The following is a 20,095-nucleotide window of genomic DNA, read 5'->3' on the forward strand; positions in this document are numbered from 1 at the left end:
TGGAACAACGATGTGAGGTAGGAATGATGATTTTTCAATATGTCCACAGCTAATTCTTGCTTTTATCCCACCTTTATTTTATGATACCTCGCTGTGTGTGCTGTCACCTTCCACCCTCCACACTGCCATGGACATGACTGATGGTAAAAGTGACAAAAATGGCAAAAAGTGACCCAAAAGCAAAGCCCCTCAGAGCTGAGTGGAACAGGAGGAGCTGGAGGAGGAGGAGTCACTGCATCTTTGGGAGCAGCACTGCCTTGGACCTGGCAGGGACACAGTGCCAAGGGCTGCCACTGTCACTGCTGCTCTGACCAGGTGCACCAGGGGAAAATAAGGGTTAAAAACCCTTAAGGGTTGAAAACTGAAATTTTAGGGCTGGTATCTAAGCTTAGCTGGGAACTAAGATAGCATGGTTATACAAAAAGCAAAAACAAACCCCAAAAACACAACCAAAAAGTGGTGCCAGACACAACAAAGTACACAATTTTCTCATGGCACAGGAAGGACTGTACCAGAGCATCCCAGAAAAGGTGGGAACACACGGCCTCACACGGGGAGCTGGCAAAGGCTCAACACTGTGACAGTTCTTACATCCTGCCTCAGTCATTCTGTGGCCCTGGCCAATTACTCATGTGAAATTCTGTTGGCATCTTGCTATCAAGAATTCTGAATATCAAACATTCACCTCAAGGTCTGTTACCTTCTCATTTCCAGAGCAGTAACATCTCTCATCAAAACCATTTGTTCTATCCATCCCAGTCTTGCTGCATCTACTTCCCATAACTTCTTGGGGTTTGTTTGTACTTTGCCAAACTAAACAAGACCTTGAGAGAAGAGAAGATAGCAATGCTTTGCTATTAAAGGCTGAATTTTGCACTCATGTTGCTCCATTCCTTCTGGACCATGCCCCCACTGAGATCTATTTCTTTCTGTAATTCCTTCTGGTCTTGGGGACAGATAAGAGATTGCTCTTGCTTTAACACAAGGGAAAATTGCTAGTTTAAAGTAAAACTGTCTAACCAAAAGAAAGGCTCAGAATTTTATTTTTAATTTAGTTTTTTTTTTTTTTTTCATTCCAGGTTACTTGTGAGCTGGAAGCAACAAATACTACACCAGTTTAGGCACTTCATAGAAGAGCAGAGGAGCACCCACAAAGCACAGGCAGTGCTAAGGAGGAGCCAGGGCTGTGTGATAGATGAGTAATGCAATGATTGACTCTCACAATTAACAGACAGATATCATGTATATAGGGTAGGAAAAGTTTTATAGATTTATAGTGATGTTTTACCCCTCATGCGGTTATCAAGGGACAGCTGGGAGGGCTGGCTTGTCACTGTGGAACACCTGAGCTCCAGTCAGGGTTTGAGGAGGGAATCTCCACCACTGGACAGCAAAGAAGGGGCTGATGGACAGAACTTTGGGAGGGGTTAAAGGGTTAAAAAGGGTAAAACCTCCATTGTGAGGTGGCTGAGCACATGGCAGGGAAAATCTTTTGCTCCCAGTGCCGTGACCTTTTTTCTTTATTCAGTCTTCAATTGTATTTTTGATAAGGTTTAATAAACCTTCCTAAACTCTAAAAAGTGAGTAGCTATTTCTTACAGCTGAGATTTTCCAGGCCTCCATCTCCCTCTGTACCCATCTGGTACCAACACCCCTCCCACAGCAATGGCCACAGGCACAGCACCCATGGGGTGGGCTCATGAAGTGCACCCAGGATTGCTCAGCTTTATTCAGTATTTATTCAGTATTATTATTGTTCAGTATTGTTCAGCAGCAGCACAGAGGTGACACACATAAATAAATTTACAGTGACCCTTCCTTAGGGTCACTATGCAAACCTGCTGCCTTTTTCCAAATGAACTTCTGCAGACAAAGACAAGAGAGGCAGGTTGTTCCTTAAAAACTGAAAAGGCAAAGGAGCAAGTGACCCAAGAGAGAGGGCAGGCAGGTGCTGCTGAGGTGCACTGAATGCTGTTTAGGCAGGATGGCAATGAAGGAAACAAGCAGCAGGTTTGTGGGATGCTCCAACATTGCAGCAATAAACCAGAGGGGCCAGCAGAAACACCTGCAGGTGGCTCTGAGGGGCTCTCAGGAAATCCAGCACTCTGAACTCCTGGCTCAGGTGAAGCCTGGCACAAACCCTGGCATTGCTGCTTTGTGCTGAGGCTCAGGGAGGGATGGGATAGCAACAGGACGATGAAGTGCAGCTCTGCTGGGCCCAGCCTTGGGCAGAGTCACTGATCTCAGCTCCTGGAGGCATGGCAAAGCCTGGCTCCCCGTGATGTGCTACTGACAGGGACATCCTTGAGATCTGTCCCTGCTGCTCAGCTCTAGCTAGATCTGTAGGGGGATACAGTATGGGTAAATAATATAGAATGTAATCTTATCCACGAACAAGTTGCAGCTGAACCAATTGCTAAAGATTAGGAGCAGGCCTGATGTTAACAGGCCACAGCTGTAGCCAATAAGAAGAGTGTTATAAAAGAGTGGATTGGTGGGAACTGGAGTCAGGTGGCTGCTGCAAGGACCAGGAACAGTCAGTGCTTAGAGGAGATGACCATGAGAAACATCAAGGAGGTGTGAAACTCTGGCAATGCGGAATCCTTGCACTTTAATGATAATAGAACCCTTGATAATATCAGACAACAAATGGTGACCCTGACGTGATTCAGGACTAAACTATATTGACCCGTGGATTCGGGGAAACAGGATTTGAATACTAAACTATTGGTAAAATATATCAATTACAGCTATTGGTGTTTGTTAAATATGAGTGTAAAAGACCTTGAAGATAAGTGCTTTGTAAACTGGGAAAAGCTATAAAACTGAACTAACATTTAGAAAAATACATATATATATCTGTACTATAATATACTGTTTGAACCTTTATATAACTCTTAGTTCTAAATGCAATATATTAATTTATTTGAATATGTATTTCTGGAAATGCTGCAACTCTGTGGTTAAAAGAAAAAGGGGGAATGGTAGAGGGACACAGTATGGGTAAAGGAAGGTGGTACAGAATGTAATCTTATCCCCCAACAAGTTGCAGCTGGACCAATTACTAAAGATTAGGAGCAGGCCTGATGTTAACAGGCTACACCTGTAGCCAATAAGAACAGTGGCATAAAAGAGTGGATTGGGGGGAACTGGAGTTAGTTGGTTACTGCAACGACCAAGAGGAGTCAGTGCTTAGAGGAGATGACTGTGAGAAACATTGAGGAGGTGTGAAACTCTGGTGGTATGGAATCCTTGCACTATAATGATAATAGAACTCTTGATATATGAGACAACAGGGATCCAGCAGGGCGGGGGATCTCTGCTGACTTAACCTGAACCAAATTTTTTTCCCAGAGCTCTCCACCCATGAACATTTCCCAGCTCACCAGATGCGTTTCTGCCTTTCTTTCTTTCTGCTGTTTCTGACCCTGTCAGGACCTGCTCAGACTTTTTAAGATTAATTGCAGTTATGTCAGTCTCTTGTCAGTCTGTCAGGATCTGTTTGCAGAGCGGGGTGCATCAGGCTGCAGTCACCACACAGGGCTCTGCAACAGAGCAGGAATTCAGGACTGCAGCTCCAAGGTTATCTTGACACCACAGAATTGGAGGCTGCACCAGACAGGAAAAAAGCCCCAATTCCCACTAATAACCCTTTAGGTACAACATGTAATCTCAAGTACTTAGCCAGCCATCTAACTACCCTTTATCTCCAAAAAAACCCCTACTCCTTCCTATTCCCCTCTTTTATGTTTGAACTAACTATTTTCTCCAGGTGGTTTTTTACCTTGTCATAATCCATTACCTTCATATGCTTTGATCTTTCCATTGGGAATTTATTTTCTCTCTTCAAAGATCTTTTCTAGTCAGAAGATATTTTCCCCAGTCCACAGGCTCTGTTCCATTCACATATCCCAGCATGATGCTTATTTTTCCTTGCTTTTTTAAAGTTTTTTTAAAATTTATGAACACTTAAGAACTCAAATTTCAAATTAGAACCAAGCCAGGCAAGTTTATTCCTGATGACACAAGATGTGGCCTCTGATGAAAAATCTAAAAGACACACATTGTGTACAAACTGCTGGAGCAAATTCACTCCACAGAAGGTTTTGTGAGGCAAAATATTTACAGGAGAGAAAGATATTCAAGGTTCAGTCCTAGATCAAGAGTTGTTATTCTGAAGGAAAATAATCCAGACAATATATTCTATACAGCTACATTTGCCTTAATTTTCCAAGGAAATTTTAATTCATCTTTGGTTCATTTGTCAATGTTTGTGTTGAGTAAATCTGTGCAGTGCTGAGGTTGCCAGCATTGCAAGAATCAGTTTGCTTTCCTAACATGTACATGACAGACTGGGGACAGACAGGCAAGAGAAAGATGCTGGATGCATCCTCTTCCACCTGGTATGGTATTGTATTATTATAGCCCAGGATTTTCTCTTTCTATGAGCAGGGCCAGTTCCTGTGCAGGCAGGGCTCACCCACTGTCCTGCTGTGAAATAAATTCTCCATTTCTCTGATGCTGTAGGCACAAACTTAAAATAATTGTTGCTGTTTTGTTGCCATAGACTTATTGCAAATGATACCTCAATGTGGAGAGGGTGAGCACCAGCAGCACATCCTGGTGCACAGCAAAGTGACAAGAAACAAGAGATCTGCAAAGGCCACATCCCCAGCCTGGACAGGAGCCACCCCAGTGCACTGGACCCCAAAACCAAAATGTTACATTCCAGCATTTAAATTTGTCAAGTAACTTCTCCATTGTAGATATTCTGAACAACAAACAGAACAAATTTCCCATCCCAAAACAAGGCATCTAATGCAAACACACAGAAAAAGCACCAGCCTCTCAGGGCTTGATTTCTAAAGACAGAACAAAATCAAACAGAACATGCTTGAAATCATAATGCTCATATGTAAAATAGCTCTTGCACAGCATCATGGAAAAATCTGAATTGATCTTTCTTTATACATACTTGCACAAAGCAACTGTCTTTTATAAATAGCAGCAATTTGAAAAAAAAAAAAACAAAAACATCTGCATGCTCCCAGGCACAGAGGTGTTTGTTCCTGCGCTGAATATCTTCTCACCTTAAATCTCACATTTCTTGTGGAGTGTTAATACCTTCTCTTAATCCTTGCAAGGTCAACTTGTCTTTGTGATGTCTGAGCTGTGCACCCTGAGCATTTATTTGGACACACTCAAGAGCAAGTTCTATGTAAAATCTATGTAAAAAAAATCACATAGATATTTAGAAATACAAAATACACCACAAGTAAAGGCCTCTCAAGAAGAACCCTGCTTTGGTTATAAGGAGTTTCCAGATCCAAACAAGCCCCCACTCCTTGGGCAATGGTTTAATAATTGAAAATAACCAAAGTCCTTTTCTTTTTTATTCTTTGTTGTGCTTTGCAGACAGGAGGCAGAGACAGCAGTAATTTCATTCTCTGCACAACAGAGAGGCTGAGTGATTTCTGGCCATCCCAGCCAGGCTGTCCGTGTGTCCTCCTCACTTTGTCCATCATGACAAGTCTCAGTTTTCTGTGCTGCTCCCAAAAAAAAAAGGATTTACCAGGTAGGAGCTTGTCAGAACAGAAAATGCAAAGGCTTTACAGAAATTCAAAAGTTCTCTTTCTGTAAGAAAGAGTCAAGGCCTTCACCTCAATCCCTCACATATTCTAAATTAATTTTCTTCTGACCCCAGCCCACATCCAGTCTGTTCTGTTATGAAAGAATGAGCAGAGTTTGCCTCATTTATTCTCTCCAAGAAACAGCCAAGAAGAATAAATGCAGATTATTCTACTTTGACCAAATTGAAGGAAATTGTAGCTCAGAGCAGAGGGATTCCCTTTGTTCATCTGACAACACAAAGGAATTGCTGCAATCCTGTCTGCTGTCACCACTGACAGGCTGTTGGATGTGTTTCTGTTGCTACTCCTTCCTCATTTACCTGCAAAATCCCTTCAGCAGCCTGCACCATCAGTTTCAGAGCAAAACAAAGACAACAGAAATCAACCTCAGCCCCTGCAGAAAATCCCTTCCACTGGAGGGGTTTTACAAATGGTTACATGTACCCAAACAGTGAGGCACAAACGCTCTGCTCCACTTTGAGGAAACAGCTGCCTTTGCTGTAAACACGCGAGAAGAACCAGAACAGACCCAGAGACAGGCACCAGCACCAAAGGACAAAAAAAAAAAAAAAACCCCAAAAAAAAAATAACAAAAAAACCCAACAAAAAAAACCACAAACAGGCAAAAAATACCCCAAAATTACCAAAACAAAACAAAAAAAAAGTGAAGTTTTAAATTAAACATTTGGCCAGTCACTGTTGAGGTTTTGTTAAATGTCTAGTATTTTGCAATTTTGGGGGGATTTTTCACATTCACTCAGCAAAGTACCGCTCAATTCATTGGCAGTTACCTTCTAAACTACTCTTGGCTGCTTTTTTCCATGTTTCCCTTCACACAGTGCAGTGCTCCTGCAGTGCCTCAGAGGGACAGCAGCTGGTACAGAGGGATTTGGCTCTGAGCTGAGCCTGATCCAGTCAATAGCCCCATTCTGAGGGTTCTGGATTTGCCTTCCCACACGGATCTGACCTTCTGCACCCCCTTTCCTTTGCTGCTTACACTTCATCTCCTCAGGGGCTTCAGGCCTCGCAGCCCTCAGTGCCACCAGAAGTGTCACTGCTGGAGTTCCTGCCCTGGATCAGGACCTGCAGGTTCCTCCAGGAGCACAGAGAGTTACTGAGAAACCCTGCTGCCCCTTGGTCCCTGCCAGAACACAGCAATGGGGGGTTCAGGCAGGAGCTCTGCCCTGTGGGTCCCTGTTTCCATCTCCAACGTTTTACAGAGGAATTTTGCTCTGTGGGGTCCCTGTTTCCCTCTCCAAGGAATTTCAGAGGAATTTTGCTCTGTGGGTTCCTTGTTTTCCCTCTCCAAGGCTTTACAGAAGAACTCTGCTCTGTGGGTTCCTTTTTTCTCTCCAGGGTTCCAGAGAGGAGCTCTGCTCTGTGGGTTCCTTGTTTCCTTTTCCAAAGTACCAGAGAGGAGCAATGCTCTGTGGGTTCCCTGTTTTCCTTTTCCAAGGTTTTTCTGAGAAATTTTGCTCTGTGGGTTCCTTGTCTCCTTTTCCAAGGTTTTACCAAAGAACTCTGCTCTGTGGGTTCCTTTTTTCTCTCTCCAAGATTCCAGAGAGGAGCAATGCTCTGTGGGTTCCCTGTTTTCCAAGGTTTTTCAGAGGAATTTTGCTCTGTGGGCTCCTTGTTTCCTTTCCCAAGGTTTTATAGAAGAATTCTGCTCTGTGGGTTCCTTGTCTCCTTTTCCAAGGTTTTCCAGAGTGGAACTCTGCTCTGTGGGTTCCCTGTTTCCTTCTCCAAGGTTCCAGAGGAATTTTGGTCTGTGGGATCCTTGTTTTCCTCTCCAAAGTTTTACAGAAGAACTCTGCTCTGTGGGTTCCTTTTTTCTCTCTCTCCAGGGTTCCAGGGAGGAGCTCTGCTCTGTGGGTTCCCTGTTTTCCTCTCCATGGTTTTTCAGAAGGGCTCAGGTCTGTGGGTTCCCTGTTTCCTTTTCCAAAGTTCCAGAGAGGAGCAATGCTCTGTGGGTTCCCTGTTTTCCTTTTCCAAGGTTTTTCTGAGAGGGGTCCCTGTTTCCCTCTCCAAGGTTTTTCAGAGGAATTTTGCTCTGTGGGTTCCTTGTTTTCCCTCTCCAAGGTTTTACAGAACTCTGCTCTGTGGGTTCCTCTTTTCTCTCTCCAAGGTTCCAGAGAGGAGCTCTGCTCTGTAGGTTCCTTGTTTTCCTCTCCAAGGTTTTTCATATGAGCTCTGCTTTGTGGGTACCTTGTTTCATTTTCCAAGGTTTTTCAGAGGGGCTTTGCTCTGTGGGGTCCCTGTTTCCCTCTCCAAGGTTTTACAGAGGAATTTTGCTCTGTGAGGTCCCTTTTCCAAGGTTTTACCAAAGAACTCTGCTCTGTGGGTTCCTCTTTTCTCTCTCCAGGGTTCCAGAGAGGAATTCTGCTCTGTGGGTTCCTTGTCTCCTTTTCCAAGGTTCCAGAGAGGAATTTTGCTCTGTGGGTCCCTGTCTCCCTCTCAAGGTGCAGGCTCTCTCTTGACTCACACACACAAACACTCAGAGTTCTTCCTTCTGCCCCAATATTTTGTATTTGACTCCAATTGTTAAGTTTTACCCCAAGTCCTGTCTGCAGGACAGGTTTCAGCATCCAGGCTGCTCCCGGAGCAGGAATGGCTGCCCCAGGCACATCAGGACTGAGCAGGATTTGTTTTCAAAGCTTTACCAGGTGGGTTCAACAAGAAAAGCACCTGTCAGCTGTGATTTCTGTTAGGAGATCATCCTACTGCTAAGACATCTCAGTCTGCACAGAAGTTAATCAAATCTGCTCATTCTCCCCCAGAGTCAAGTGCATAAAGGTGATTGTCACTGAAGGGCAGTGAACATGTGATGGAAAGGTCTGTGCTGGAACATTGCTGCTGCTGAGGCCACAGATCAGGCACAGAGATGAAATACAAGGGAGCACATCACCTCACGTACATGCAGCAATGAGGCTGATGTGGAAATGTCATTCCTGCCAGCATGCCAAGAGTGTGGGGCACATTCTGCCTTCCCATTCCCTCCCACATCTCCCTAAAATGTTCAATGCAAAGAAAAAAGCATCAAGGTGTTAAGTGACTTGAAATATTTTTGTGTTTGTATCATCTAGTAAACAAAGTTGCTGAAAAATGTCATTGTGTGATCTTCACACGTGTGTGGGAGACCAGCTCAGCTGTCAGGGAATGACTGTACAGCTCCCTGCTGGAAAGGAGAAGTCAAACATTTCATTTTATAGCCTGCTGGGATCTCTCTGAACACTTGGGATATCCAGGCTGTCAGTGCTTCCAGGAGGGGATATCTGCTGATTCATCCTGGCACTGCCCACCCCGAGTGAGCTGTCCCTGGTGCCAATCAGCAGAAATGCTCCAGCACAGCTCTGACACCACGCAGCAAATTCTGCCTTCAAACCCTGGGCTGAGCCAATGGACAGAGGTCACCACCAAACCCCAAACTCCAAATAACCCAAAACCCCATCACCTTCTGAGGTGCAGGAACCAGCCCAGCACCCAGAGCCTCCTGGAAGGGCTGCTCTGTCACTCAGTGTCCTTGGGATGTTTTTGCTGCTATTGATTGAAGCTCTTTGTTCCTCTGCTTCCCTTCCCCTTTCCCCAGCTGAGCTGTCACAGCTGCTGGCACCAGGTGCTGTCTCTGGGCACACCTGGGAGTGATTCTGCTGCAGATGTGTGAGGGGAATCTGTCAGAGCTATCAGCAAAGCCAGCTGCAGTTCAGAAACAAGTTCAGCTCAGAAACAAGTTCAATTCAGTTGCCACAAGTCAGCCTAAAAAGAGGGGGAGAGGGGATGAGAGAGTTTTGTCTCTTCTTTTGGTGTTGCTCAGGATCACTGACAGCAGTAAGGAATGTACAGGCACAGAATCCCCCTCCAAACTCCAAAATAATGTAGAGAACATTATTTTGTTCTCTGACCCATGCCCCAGTCTGTGCCACCAGAGCAGCTCTGTGCTTGCCACAGCAGTGCCCTTTGCACACTGGAATTAAGGCCCTGCACAGGGCAGCCACCAGCAGATAGAGAGGAGCTATTTTTGTGTGTGAATTCAAGTGAACAAATGCAATTTCTAACCACTGACCTCCTGTAGTAGATAACAAGTGGGTTTGGGGATAATTAATAATTTTCATAATTTCTAGGAAAGCTTTATCAGGATCCTTACATCTCTAAAATGCTGACACATCACACGATCCCAGACCTCAGAGAGCGAAAAGCACTGAGTAAATCACAGCACCCCCATATCCCAGAGGCTTTCTGGGTGTGCAGGGGATGCTGAGAAGCCCAGGCCAGGCCCCAAGGCCTTTCCCTCATGGATGCACCTTTCCCTCATGGATTCACCTTTCCCTCATGGATGCACAGCTCCCTTCATTGATGCACAGTTCCCCTCATGGATGCACCTTTCCCTCATGGATGCACAGCTCCCCTCACACAGGCTCCATGCTTTGGGGGGGATCACTCCCTGTGAGGGTTCAGAGATTGAGTCCAGCAAGAAATGCAGTTGGCATGGGAAACTCACTGCTCACCTCTTCCAGAGGTACACAAATCTGGTATAAGGAAGGAGATCTGGAGAGGCAGGGAAGGTGCTGGGCTAGGGATCCATCCAGCTTCTGATGATGCCTTAGGATTTCAGCTTTTTTATTTTTCAGATCCTGTACTGCATCAGTGCATCACTCCAAACTCCACACAGAGTGTGAGTTACTGTCCTCACATTTTGGTCAGACAACACAATCCCTCTGGGCCTGGGATCCAAGGACACCCCACAGCCTCAGGCCCCAAAAAGTACAAACAAAAGTGAATTGGGGGCAGCAAACTGGGGGTAAATGACTTCATTAGCTGAAGCTGTAATTGGATAATTAACCCCTGATATGTAAATGCACCAAACTTATAATTGTCTGAAAAACTGGTGCCCATTGTCCAGCTTGGGTGCAGCCTCTGGGAGGCTGTGGCTGCCCAAGGTGTGGCTGTTGAAGGCCTTTAATAAATCCCCACTTTATTCTTTTAACTCTGCTCTAGGCAGCCCTCCCAAGGCATCCCCTGGTGCCCTGGCCAGCAGCACTCCCTGCCTGCTGTGGGTGACCCCTCCTCATGCTGCAGGTGACAGCAGGGACATTTCCTTCTCCTCTGCTGCGGCCTAAACACCCTGACTTGCTACAAACACATTTATTTGGTGTTATTGAACGGACCACTGTGCTCTGCTGAGGCTGCACTTCCAGGAGCAGCTCCATGGCTGCCCCAGAGCCCCAGGGCCCTGTGGCCCTTGCAGGGAGCTGGGAGCTGGCACCAGGCTGGCGCAGCCTGCACTGAAGGCGAGAGATGAGAAAGCCCACTTGCAGAGAATCTGGGTTTTGTTCTCTGTGGGAAGAACACAAACTTCTGCATCCAAGACAAATTTAAGAATGCATTCCAGTGATCTGCATTTTTTCCAAGCTCCTCCATTCCCTCCCTTCCTGAATACCATATGTTTGCCCATTCTATCAGAGGGATTTCTGTGGCATCCACTGCCAATGGGTTGAGAATCAAAGTTATCATGGATGGAACGTCAGCATCTTGAATGTTTGGGAAACAGCCAAATGTTAGTTTAATTAACTCCAACATTCTCAATTATGAGTGACCTTTTCAAAGAGAACCAGAGAAGCACTGAGGCTGGAAGCAACCTCTGGAGATTATCTAGTGCAACCATCTGTTCAAAGCAGAGCCCATTACATAGACTTGATCAGGACACCATCCAGTCAGACCTTTCATTATCTCCCAAAACAATTTTCAAAACATCTCTCCTCAACACAGGTACTGCAAGAAGCCCTTCAAGAAGTTATTTCAAACCAAAATTTTCCAACTTCATTTCCTTGAATGCAAAGAAGCGTTTTGATAATTTTGTAATGACACATTTTCCAGAATAGGAAATAAGAAAAAAAACCACTTTTGCTACAATTACTGCATTTTAATACTGTTTGCTTTTCAAATTTCAATTACTAATTAAAAATTTAAAATTTAAATATATTAATTCCCACCTGGACCTTGTGTAAGATCACATCCTAAAAGAAAACCAGCACCTCTCCAGTACCAAGCACTAAGAAGAGTTCAATTCAACACTCATCACTGTGTGTTTCCTCTCTTCAGCTCTTTTCCAGGTCACATAGGCAGTGCTGAAAGCTCTGTGGATGCTTTTCTGCCTGCTCAGGCTCCAGCCCATGGAGCCTCATTCTTTTTAGGGACCATTGGATGGGACAGGACCCATCAGAGCCTCTGGGGTGCTCCCACCAGGCAGCAGCTCTGCCTCTGTCTGCAAAGGCTGCTGCAGTTCCCTGTGCTTTCCACAGTTCCAAAACAATGAATTTCCACTGAGGGTCACAGCACAGACCCCTCACCCACACAAACTTTCAGTTCCCTGGTGCTTCCAAACGTGCAGTGCCCACATTTTGGGAACCATGACCATCCATCTACTGGTTCTCACTGCAATGCAGTGAGAGAGATGAGAAAGAGGAGAATGTACTTTTAAAAAAACAAACAAAAAAACAAACAAACAAAAACCCCAAAACAAACAAACAACCCCCCCAAACAAACAAACAAAAAACAAAAGACAAAAAAAAAAAAAAAAAAAACCAAAAAAAACCCAAAACAACCAAAAACCCCAAACTAAACAAAACACACCCCTTGAAATGTTATGGGGTTTATCTCCTAAAAGGTGATCATAGGAGAATCTCTGCTTTCCAGAAGAGTTATCTTTTGATGCTGTGATACTGAGTCCAGGTGTAAGTTAAAACACAGATAAATTAAATTTTTCTCTCATTTATTCTGAAATATAAATACTTTTATTTTACTTATTAAATAGTTTCATCCAAAAAGATCAAGGAACTGGATCATGTAATTCAGATTATTTGATCAGAAACCTCCAATCTAAATATATCACCCAGCACAGAAGCAGCAATATAACTGCAACCAACAAAACACTTGCAAAGGTACAGACAGCTCTATTTCAATGAGTTACTCACTAACTTACACTGAAAAAACATGAGGTTGTCATAGCTGAGCAGTTACAAAAACCCCACCTCGCAATCACTTGATGCTTCTGCAGTGAATAATGCAAAAGGGTTTGGAGTGCTCAGCCACAGGCAGGGAAAAGGAATTGCATCATTCCAGAAACCCAGGCTGGTTAATTGCAGGTAATGGCCATGAATAATGACAGCAGAGAGTGCTCAGTGACGTAGGAGAGGCAATATTCTCCCTCTGAGCTGGAACAGCTTCAAACAAACAGTTTGGCCAGGCTGAACCCACTGGTGCCTGGGGCTGGGCAGGTTTGGCTGGCAGGGAGCAGCTCCAGGGGCTCTGCACACACAGACTGCCAGGGGAGCAAGTGGAGCTCAGTATCTCTGATTTCCCTGTCTGCTGATCAATGGCTCGAATGCACAGAGCTGATGCTGTGTTGGACTGGTTGCTCCCTCTTTGTCAGGACCCAGCACATCCCTCTGGGTGTCCAGGATGGCCAGGACCCTGCCAGGGGGCTCAGAAGCCCTGGCACAGAGCCCAAAACACCTGTGGGTTTGATTGTGACCCATGGAGCAAATTACCAACCTTGTATGAAAATCAGCAAGCCACAACAGTTTAGGTAGAATAATAGTGAAGTTATCACAGGGTGGAAAAGTAGATTTTGGGGTTTTGGTATGGGGGGTCAGGGGGCAAGATGGAGGGATCTGGGTGTGTCCAGCCTTTCTCCTTCTTCTTCTTCTTGGCCTCCATCTTCTGCTGTGATGGTGGCACTGACAGATTGGTTTAGAGTAGAAGCTCACTGTCTAACATAGGTGACAGGTATTGGAAAGTAATTGTAAACATTGTAGATGCAGTTTTTAGTATAAAGCCATAACACTGCCCTGGGGGCAGGCAGAGTGCCTGGAACTGTCCTGCTGGACGGATCTGGGCAGGGCAGGAGAAAGAATTTTATAGATAAGGAACAATAAACAACCTTGAGACCGAGAAATAAAGAGCCCTGACTCCTTCTTCAAGTGCCAAGCTGGGAAAAGAGACTTTCCAACTCTTCTTGGGGTCACTCTGAGCAGCTAAAGATCCCAACACCTCTTTTTTCCTGCCTTCCATCCTTCTTCCCACTCGCTAGAAAGCCCAGTGGCAGCCAAGGAGAGGGAGAACATGGAGCCCATTCCTCCCCTCAGCCCTGCCTGCTCATCCCCCACCCAGGAACATTCTCCACACACCTGCACACGAACGTGGCTCAGCCTGATCACTGATTCTGCAGGAAGACATTAATTATGGAAATAGTTCCTGAAGAAGGAGAAGTGTTCCTCTGCCAGACCAATTCATCTGCTGCTGCAGCCACTCTCAGTGTCCTGTGAGTCACTCCACAGCTGGAGCTATCTGTGAGAAATGCTGGGAGTCAAGGGGAACAAGCTGTGGTGATGCACAGCACAACAAAGGAGAGCTAAGTCACAAGGAAAGGGATCTCCAAACTACATGGATTTGGGTTTCATCTATTTCATATTAGCCACTTTGCAAGAATGTTTATTAGGACACAATCTTTGCCTGCACTTGTCACATATCCTTCCCTTCCTGAGACTACTTCCTTGGCTGAGGCCCTCAAGACACCACACAGTTTGATCTCTACACTTCCAAACACTTATCACCCAAATATCCAAAAGATTTATTGTCGCAGACATCTTTTATGGAAAATCCTTTCCTTAGGATTTTTCCTCCTGAGAAGCTGGGAGGTCTCAGGAACAAAATGTAAACAATGGTTATCTGCTGCTGTGGAATGCAACAGGTGCATCTGTGATTGGTCTCATGTGGTTGTTTCTAATTAATGGCCAGTCACAGTCAGCTGGCTCTGACTCTCTGTCTGAGACACAAGCCTTTGTTATCATTCCTTCTTTTTCTATTCTTAGCCAGCCTTCTGATGAAATCCTTTCTTCTATTCTTTTAGTATAGTTTTAATGTAATATATATCATAAAATAATAAATCAAGCCTTCTGAAACATGGAGCCAACATTCTCATCTTTTCCCTCATCCAAGAACCCCTGTGAACATGGTCACAATTTATGACCTACTTGGGCCACCCTCACTTCCAAGGGCAAGGTGAGTGTATGAGGAACAGCACATCTTGTGAGCTGGCAGCATTTATTTCTGTTGCAACACACGAAGATGATCTGTCTGCATGGTGCCGCAGGAGAGCAAGTCAGGGGAAGCCAACAGTGAATAAAACACCTGAATCCCCCTGGTGATGTCTCCAGGCAGCAGATTAAACAGCAGCTCCTACTCCTTAAAGGCTCTTACTGAGAGCTGTGAGCCTCAGAACCAGCACAGGGGTCAGCACAGAGCTGTGCTGAAAATTGGGCTCTTCCCACTCCTCAGCATCCTTTTCCCATGCACACAGCTCTGAGCACAGCCTGGTTATTTTCACCACAAGCTCCATTACATGCCCTGGATGAGAGGAGCAGCTCCTCAGCCATGGCAGTGTGAGCCATCCTGAAGCCATCACCTGCAGGAGGGGACAGAATGGCAGCAAATGTCACTGCTGGCCTTGCCTGGCTGGGCCTGAGTGCTGGCACCAGGTGTGAAACCTTGAGAGCTCCAGGGCAATCCCATCTCCCTGCAGCCTGGATCTGCAGAGCCCTTGTGGAGCACATTTCTGAGGGAGCACAGGCACAGTGTGGAACCCCTCTGGATGTGTATCTCTCCCTTTCCTGCGTGCTGGACCTTCCCAGGACATGCCCTGGCTGAATGCACTCCTGGAAGGCACAGAACTCCCTGCAAGCAGTGCATCAGGGCTGTGAAGAGGATTATACTGAATTGTTTGTCTCTGCTGACTGGTACAAGGAAAGGGCAGGGAGATTTGGACAAGTTTTATAAAATTATGCCCACAAAAGCAGGGCTAAGTACTGCTCCACAAGCAACAGGAGACAACAGCCGCGACATTCTTCTCAGAGAAGCTGAACAGACACCCAACCAGAACGGACTCACTCTGCTGCTGGAACCATTTTAATCCCACCCATGCCCTCCTTGCTGCTCTAAAACAAGCACAAGAATAATTTTTTTAAGAAGCTCTAACTGCTGCCTGGGGAATGAGGCAGGACTTTGCCCCAGGTGCTTTTGCTGTCTCACAGGAGGTGTCCCTGCCATGGAGCTGTGGTGCTGCACCAAGGCAGCCAGAGGCTCCCTGCGGCCACTGACCTGCCTGAGCAGCAGGTGACACCTTGCCTGCAGCTGCTATTGTATGGGACTGCCCAGTGAGCTGGGTGAAAAATGCATGCATTTTATGATGGGCTTTTTGCAAATATTAAAATGAATATTATGTGTGTTGCGTTAGAAAGTTACGCTGTAGTAATTCTCTTAAGTAGTGTGTTAAATATAGTTTTAGGTTATAAAAAATGTTAAAATAGGAACTATGCTATGTAAGACACTTTTTTTAAAGAAAGGACTTGCAGCGAGATAGCAGCCACAGGACACCTGAATCTTTCAGAGAAAAATAATTTATTGCTCTCTTATCAGAAGAAACGAACTTCTTCCCGCCTCAAAGGCACTGTTAGGATTCAGAGGAAGAAGCTGACGATGACCAGACAGAATCCTGTGTGTGAATGGAATTTATGCATCATGTATGAAGTGTATGAATACGCAACACGCTGTTGTTTTTAAGGGTTAATCCTCTGTTAATGTGGGTCCCCTCTCGGTCTTATTTTGCCCAGAAAAGGTACCTGGACTGTCCATAACTCTTTGTTTTTATTGTCTCATATTGTCCTAATTCAAACTGTCCAAATTGTTATTACTCTAATTGTATTACTATTTTTATAACCATTTCATTACTATTAAACTTTTAAAAACAAGTGATGGGCATTTTTCTGTGGCCGTTGTAAAGGAGACAAAGCCACCCCTTCACCTGCTGCTCTTGGCCTGTTTTCCAGCCAGGAACAGAGCCCAGGAGCACCTCAGCTCTGGGCACCATTTTGTCCTTCACCGCTTCTCACATCTCCAAATGAGTTTGTGTGCTCTGCCTCACACCTGGAACAACCTTCCCAGCTCTCCTGGCAGGTCTGACCTCTCCCTGTTCTTGCTTTAAACACTTTTTATGTCCTTCTCCTTCCATTTCATTTCATTGATGTTGCAGCTCCCCCTGCTCTGCCCGCACAAAGGTGGAAGTTCTGTTACCTGGGTGGATCCCACCTGCCCTGGGCTGTGCTCGCTGAGAGAGGCCACAGGCACAGATCCCCACCTGATGTGGATCAGGCAGCTCTGCTGGGCTGACACACAGCCACGGGCCACAGAAAACAGAGCAAATAAGGAATGCTGTTCTCTGGGTTCCAAAATGAGAGTGAGGTCAGGCAGAGCCTGCTCCGTGTCAGCTCCAAACCAACAGGGAGCTGCTGCCACACTCTGCAGAGCCCCAAACACCACAAACTGAGCACGGCCACCTTACTGAGAGCACAAAACAAACATGAAATACAGAGAACTCCCCCGAGGCTCAGGCACTCCCCAAGCTGGAGACCTTTTCCTGAGCTGGAAACTGGGAATAGGTCAGCACAGCCCTGTACCTTCCTGAGCAAACCCTGCTGCAGGGGACAGCACAGGGCTGGGTGGGGCTGGCACCTGGCCCAGGGCAGGAGATCTTTATCCCAGCCAGAGCAGCCTGAGTGCCAGGGCAGGTCTGGACAGCCCAGCAGGAGCCCAGCACTGCCACAGTTATATCAGTACCACCCTTTCTACTTAATATACAAATACTCTCATGAAAAACCTACATACACCAAGACTGACACACACACAGGTTATGTTAAACATCATCTGATTATTGCTTAGTGTCAGAGCAGCTCAGATTGTACAAAACTGCAGCAGCAAACTCATATATTAATCATTGAAGAACAGCTCACGTACAAATAAAAGTGTTTGATGTCATCATCTGGCTCAACAGAAACACAGCCAGGCAACAGGAGCCTACAATGAACTGGCTTCAACTGACAGGCTTGGGGGTTTGCAGAAGGAATCTTCTATTAGAAAGTGGTTTTTTGAATTCCAAAGGGTTCCTTGCTTTAGAAATGTTTTGGACAACATGGACAAAAGCTTCTTGTCTGAGATATTATATAGGAAGCAGCATTAAAGACAAAAGCTAACATTTCAGAATATGTGACTGCAGGCTCTATTTTGAAAATGCCTCCTGAAGAACAGTTGGTTATTAGAAATATTTTTAAAGCGATTTAATCACAGATTCCCTGCACTCCTCATGTTCTCTGAATCACCCCAGCTCCAGCCCTTGCAGGATCACCCAGTACCAGCACAAATGACTGTTTGTGTGAGACATCCTCCTGGGCTCTCCCTCAGGGTCAATGAATTGAGGCAATAGTAAAATGATGCCTTCAGCTGCCTGAACCCTTTTGTGAATGAACAGGGGTCTGATCAATTCCTCTTCACCTCAGCACACTTCTGATTTCAGAATGCACTTTGGGGGTTTCATCGCTGCCTAGCAGAGAACGCTAACGCTGCCATTAATGCTCCGTGTGAAAACTTGGAGCAGGAATTTGGAGAGATGGGAGCAAGAAGGAGCAGATTACCACCAAGCACTGCTGACAGGAAGCCATAGGCACTGGAGGAGGTGAGGCTGGCCTGATCAGACAGCTCCCGTCTGCCAGAGAGCGTTTCATTAAACACGGACAGCAAACGGGACCCGTGTGCCGGGAGCAGCCGCGCCGGTGACTCATGCTATCGAACCACCCTGGCTCGAACCTGTTGAGGATCTCGGCCCAGCCTTCCCTTCTCAGCGTGAATCCTACCAGAAACGTGCCAGTAACCCCTGGGCCGCTGGACAGACACGGGGAGAGCCCATCCGTGCGCTCAGGTGCAGCAGCAGCGGCGGCTCCGACGGGCGGTGCTGCCGCAGCTCCGAGCGCGGCACCTGCCGAGCCCCCGCCCTGGCAGCGCCCCGGCCCCGGCCGTGGCCATCGTTACCGTGTGTCCATCCCCGGCGCTTTTCCATCCCCGGCCGTGGCCATCGTTACCGTGTGTCCATCCCCGGTCCTCTTCCATCCCCGGCCGTGTCCATCCTTGCCATGTGTCCAGCCCCGGCCGTGGCCATCATTGCCGTGTGTCCATGCCCGGCCGTGTGCATCCCCGCCCTGTGTCCATCGTTGCCGTGTGTCCATCCCCGGTCCTTGTTCATCCCCGCCCAGCCCCTGTTCACCCCCGACCCATCCTTGCCATGTGTCCATCCCCGGTCCTTGTCCATCCCTGGCCGTGTCCATCCTTGCCATGCGTCCACACCCGATCCTCGTCCACCCCCGACCTGTGTCCATCCCTGATCCTTGTCCATCCCTGCCATGTGTCCATCCCTGATCCTTGCCCACGCCCGACCCGTGTCCATCCCCGAGCCCTGTCCATCCTTGCCCCGTGCCCACCCCCGGCCGTGTCCATCCCCGGTGCGGTGCCAGCCTTGTGCCCGCTACTCACATGGCGAGCGGGGGCTGCGGGCAGCGCTGCTCCCTCTCCAGCAAAGATGGCTTTCGGCTCCGCGCCTGCTGCCAGCCGGCTCCTACTGTTGCAGGCGGTGTTGTTGGGAGAGGAGGGGTAGGCACCGGCTACTGAGCATGCCTGCGCCTCGCATCACAGCCCGGCAGCGGGGCGAGGCTCGCAGCGCCCCTCCACACCCTCCTCCTGCCCGGGGACAGCGCCGGGTGTGGCACGGGGATGGGCTCGCTCAGCCTGCGGGACAGACGGACACCGCTGGGTGCCTGTCTAACCACCCAGAAGGAAACACCCTTGAAAAGGAGAAGGATGACGGAAGGTGCTGCCGCTCCATCCCACGCTGCCGTGCGTGTCCTTTCATCCACAGAGCGAGTCCAGAGACAGATAAGCTACCGGGTCAGGCACTGACTGTGGAAAGGTTGTGTCTCAGAGGAAGCACAGCTTCCCACCTTCTGTCCATGCAGCCTCACCCTCCCGGGCGTGCCCATTGCCCTGGCAGAGCTGAAACTCTGAAACAGCACAGGCTCCTCTGCAGCCAAACCGAGGCCTTCCCGTGCTCTAAACACAGGGGAAGGAATGACAAAGTCAGCGTGGCTTTTCAAGCAGTGGCATTTAACACTGCTGCCCCAATGATTCACCTATAAAAAGATGCTTCACCTGTTGCTGCCTTCACTGATTTTCTGTGGCTGTCAGTGGAGCCAGCGCTGGCCATTCAAACCAGTGCAAGCAGCTTTGCTAAGTGCCTGGACCTCAAATCTTGGGGTGCCTGTTGGGAATAAAGGGCAACAGTGTCATCAGATCAAATCTGTGTTTTCTGATGTGGAAATCTAAGAGAAGGTGATTTGTTCCTCAAAGCAATAGGCAAAGGCAGCACAGCTACTGGGGGTGAGCAAGGCATCAAGCCCCATTTCTCAGCTTGTTATCGACCAGCTGGGTATTTTCATGCAGAATGTGGCCAGGGAATGTGACATCACCCATCAGGACACTCAGCTATTGCCAAAGGCAGGCTCAGGTGTCGCCAGAGCCTGACTCAGGTGTGA

The 20,095-nt window shown here is 47.1% G+C and overlaps 1 protein-coding gene across 1 annotated transcript in view; it reads right to left on the reverse strand.

Moving 5' to 3' along the window:
* Positions 1-19,186, reverse strand: part of VAMP2 (vesicle associated membrane protein 2) — a 61,287-nt gene extending 42,101 nt beyond the window's left edge. The window contains exon 1 of the mRNA XM_063166513.1: positions 19,041-19,186. Coding sequence (XP_063022583.1) covers positions 19,041-19,042 — 2 coding nt within the window. The 5' untranslated portion in view covers positions 19,043-19,186. The remainder of the gene's footprint in view (positions 1-19,040) is intronic.
* Positions 19,187-20,095: the final 909 nt, after the last annotated feature.

Source organism: Melospiza melodia, chromosome 12 (genome assembly GCF_035770615.1).
Source record: "Melospiza melodia melodia isolate bMelMel2 chromosome 12, bMelMel2.pri, whole genome shotgun sequence".
Classification (NCBI taxonomy): domain Eukaryota; kingdom Metazoa; phylum Chordata; class Aves; order Passeriformes; family Passerellidae; genus Melospiza; species Melospiza melodia.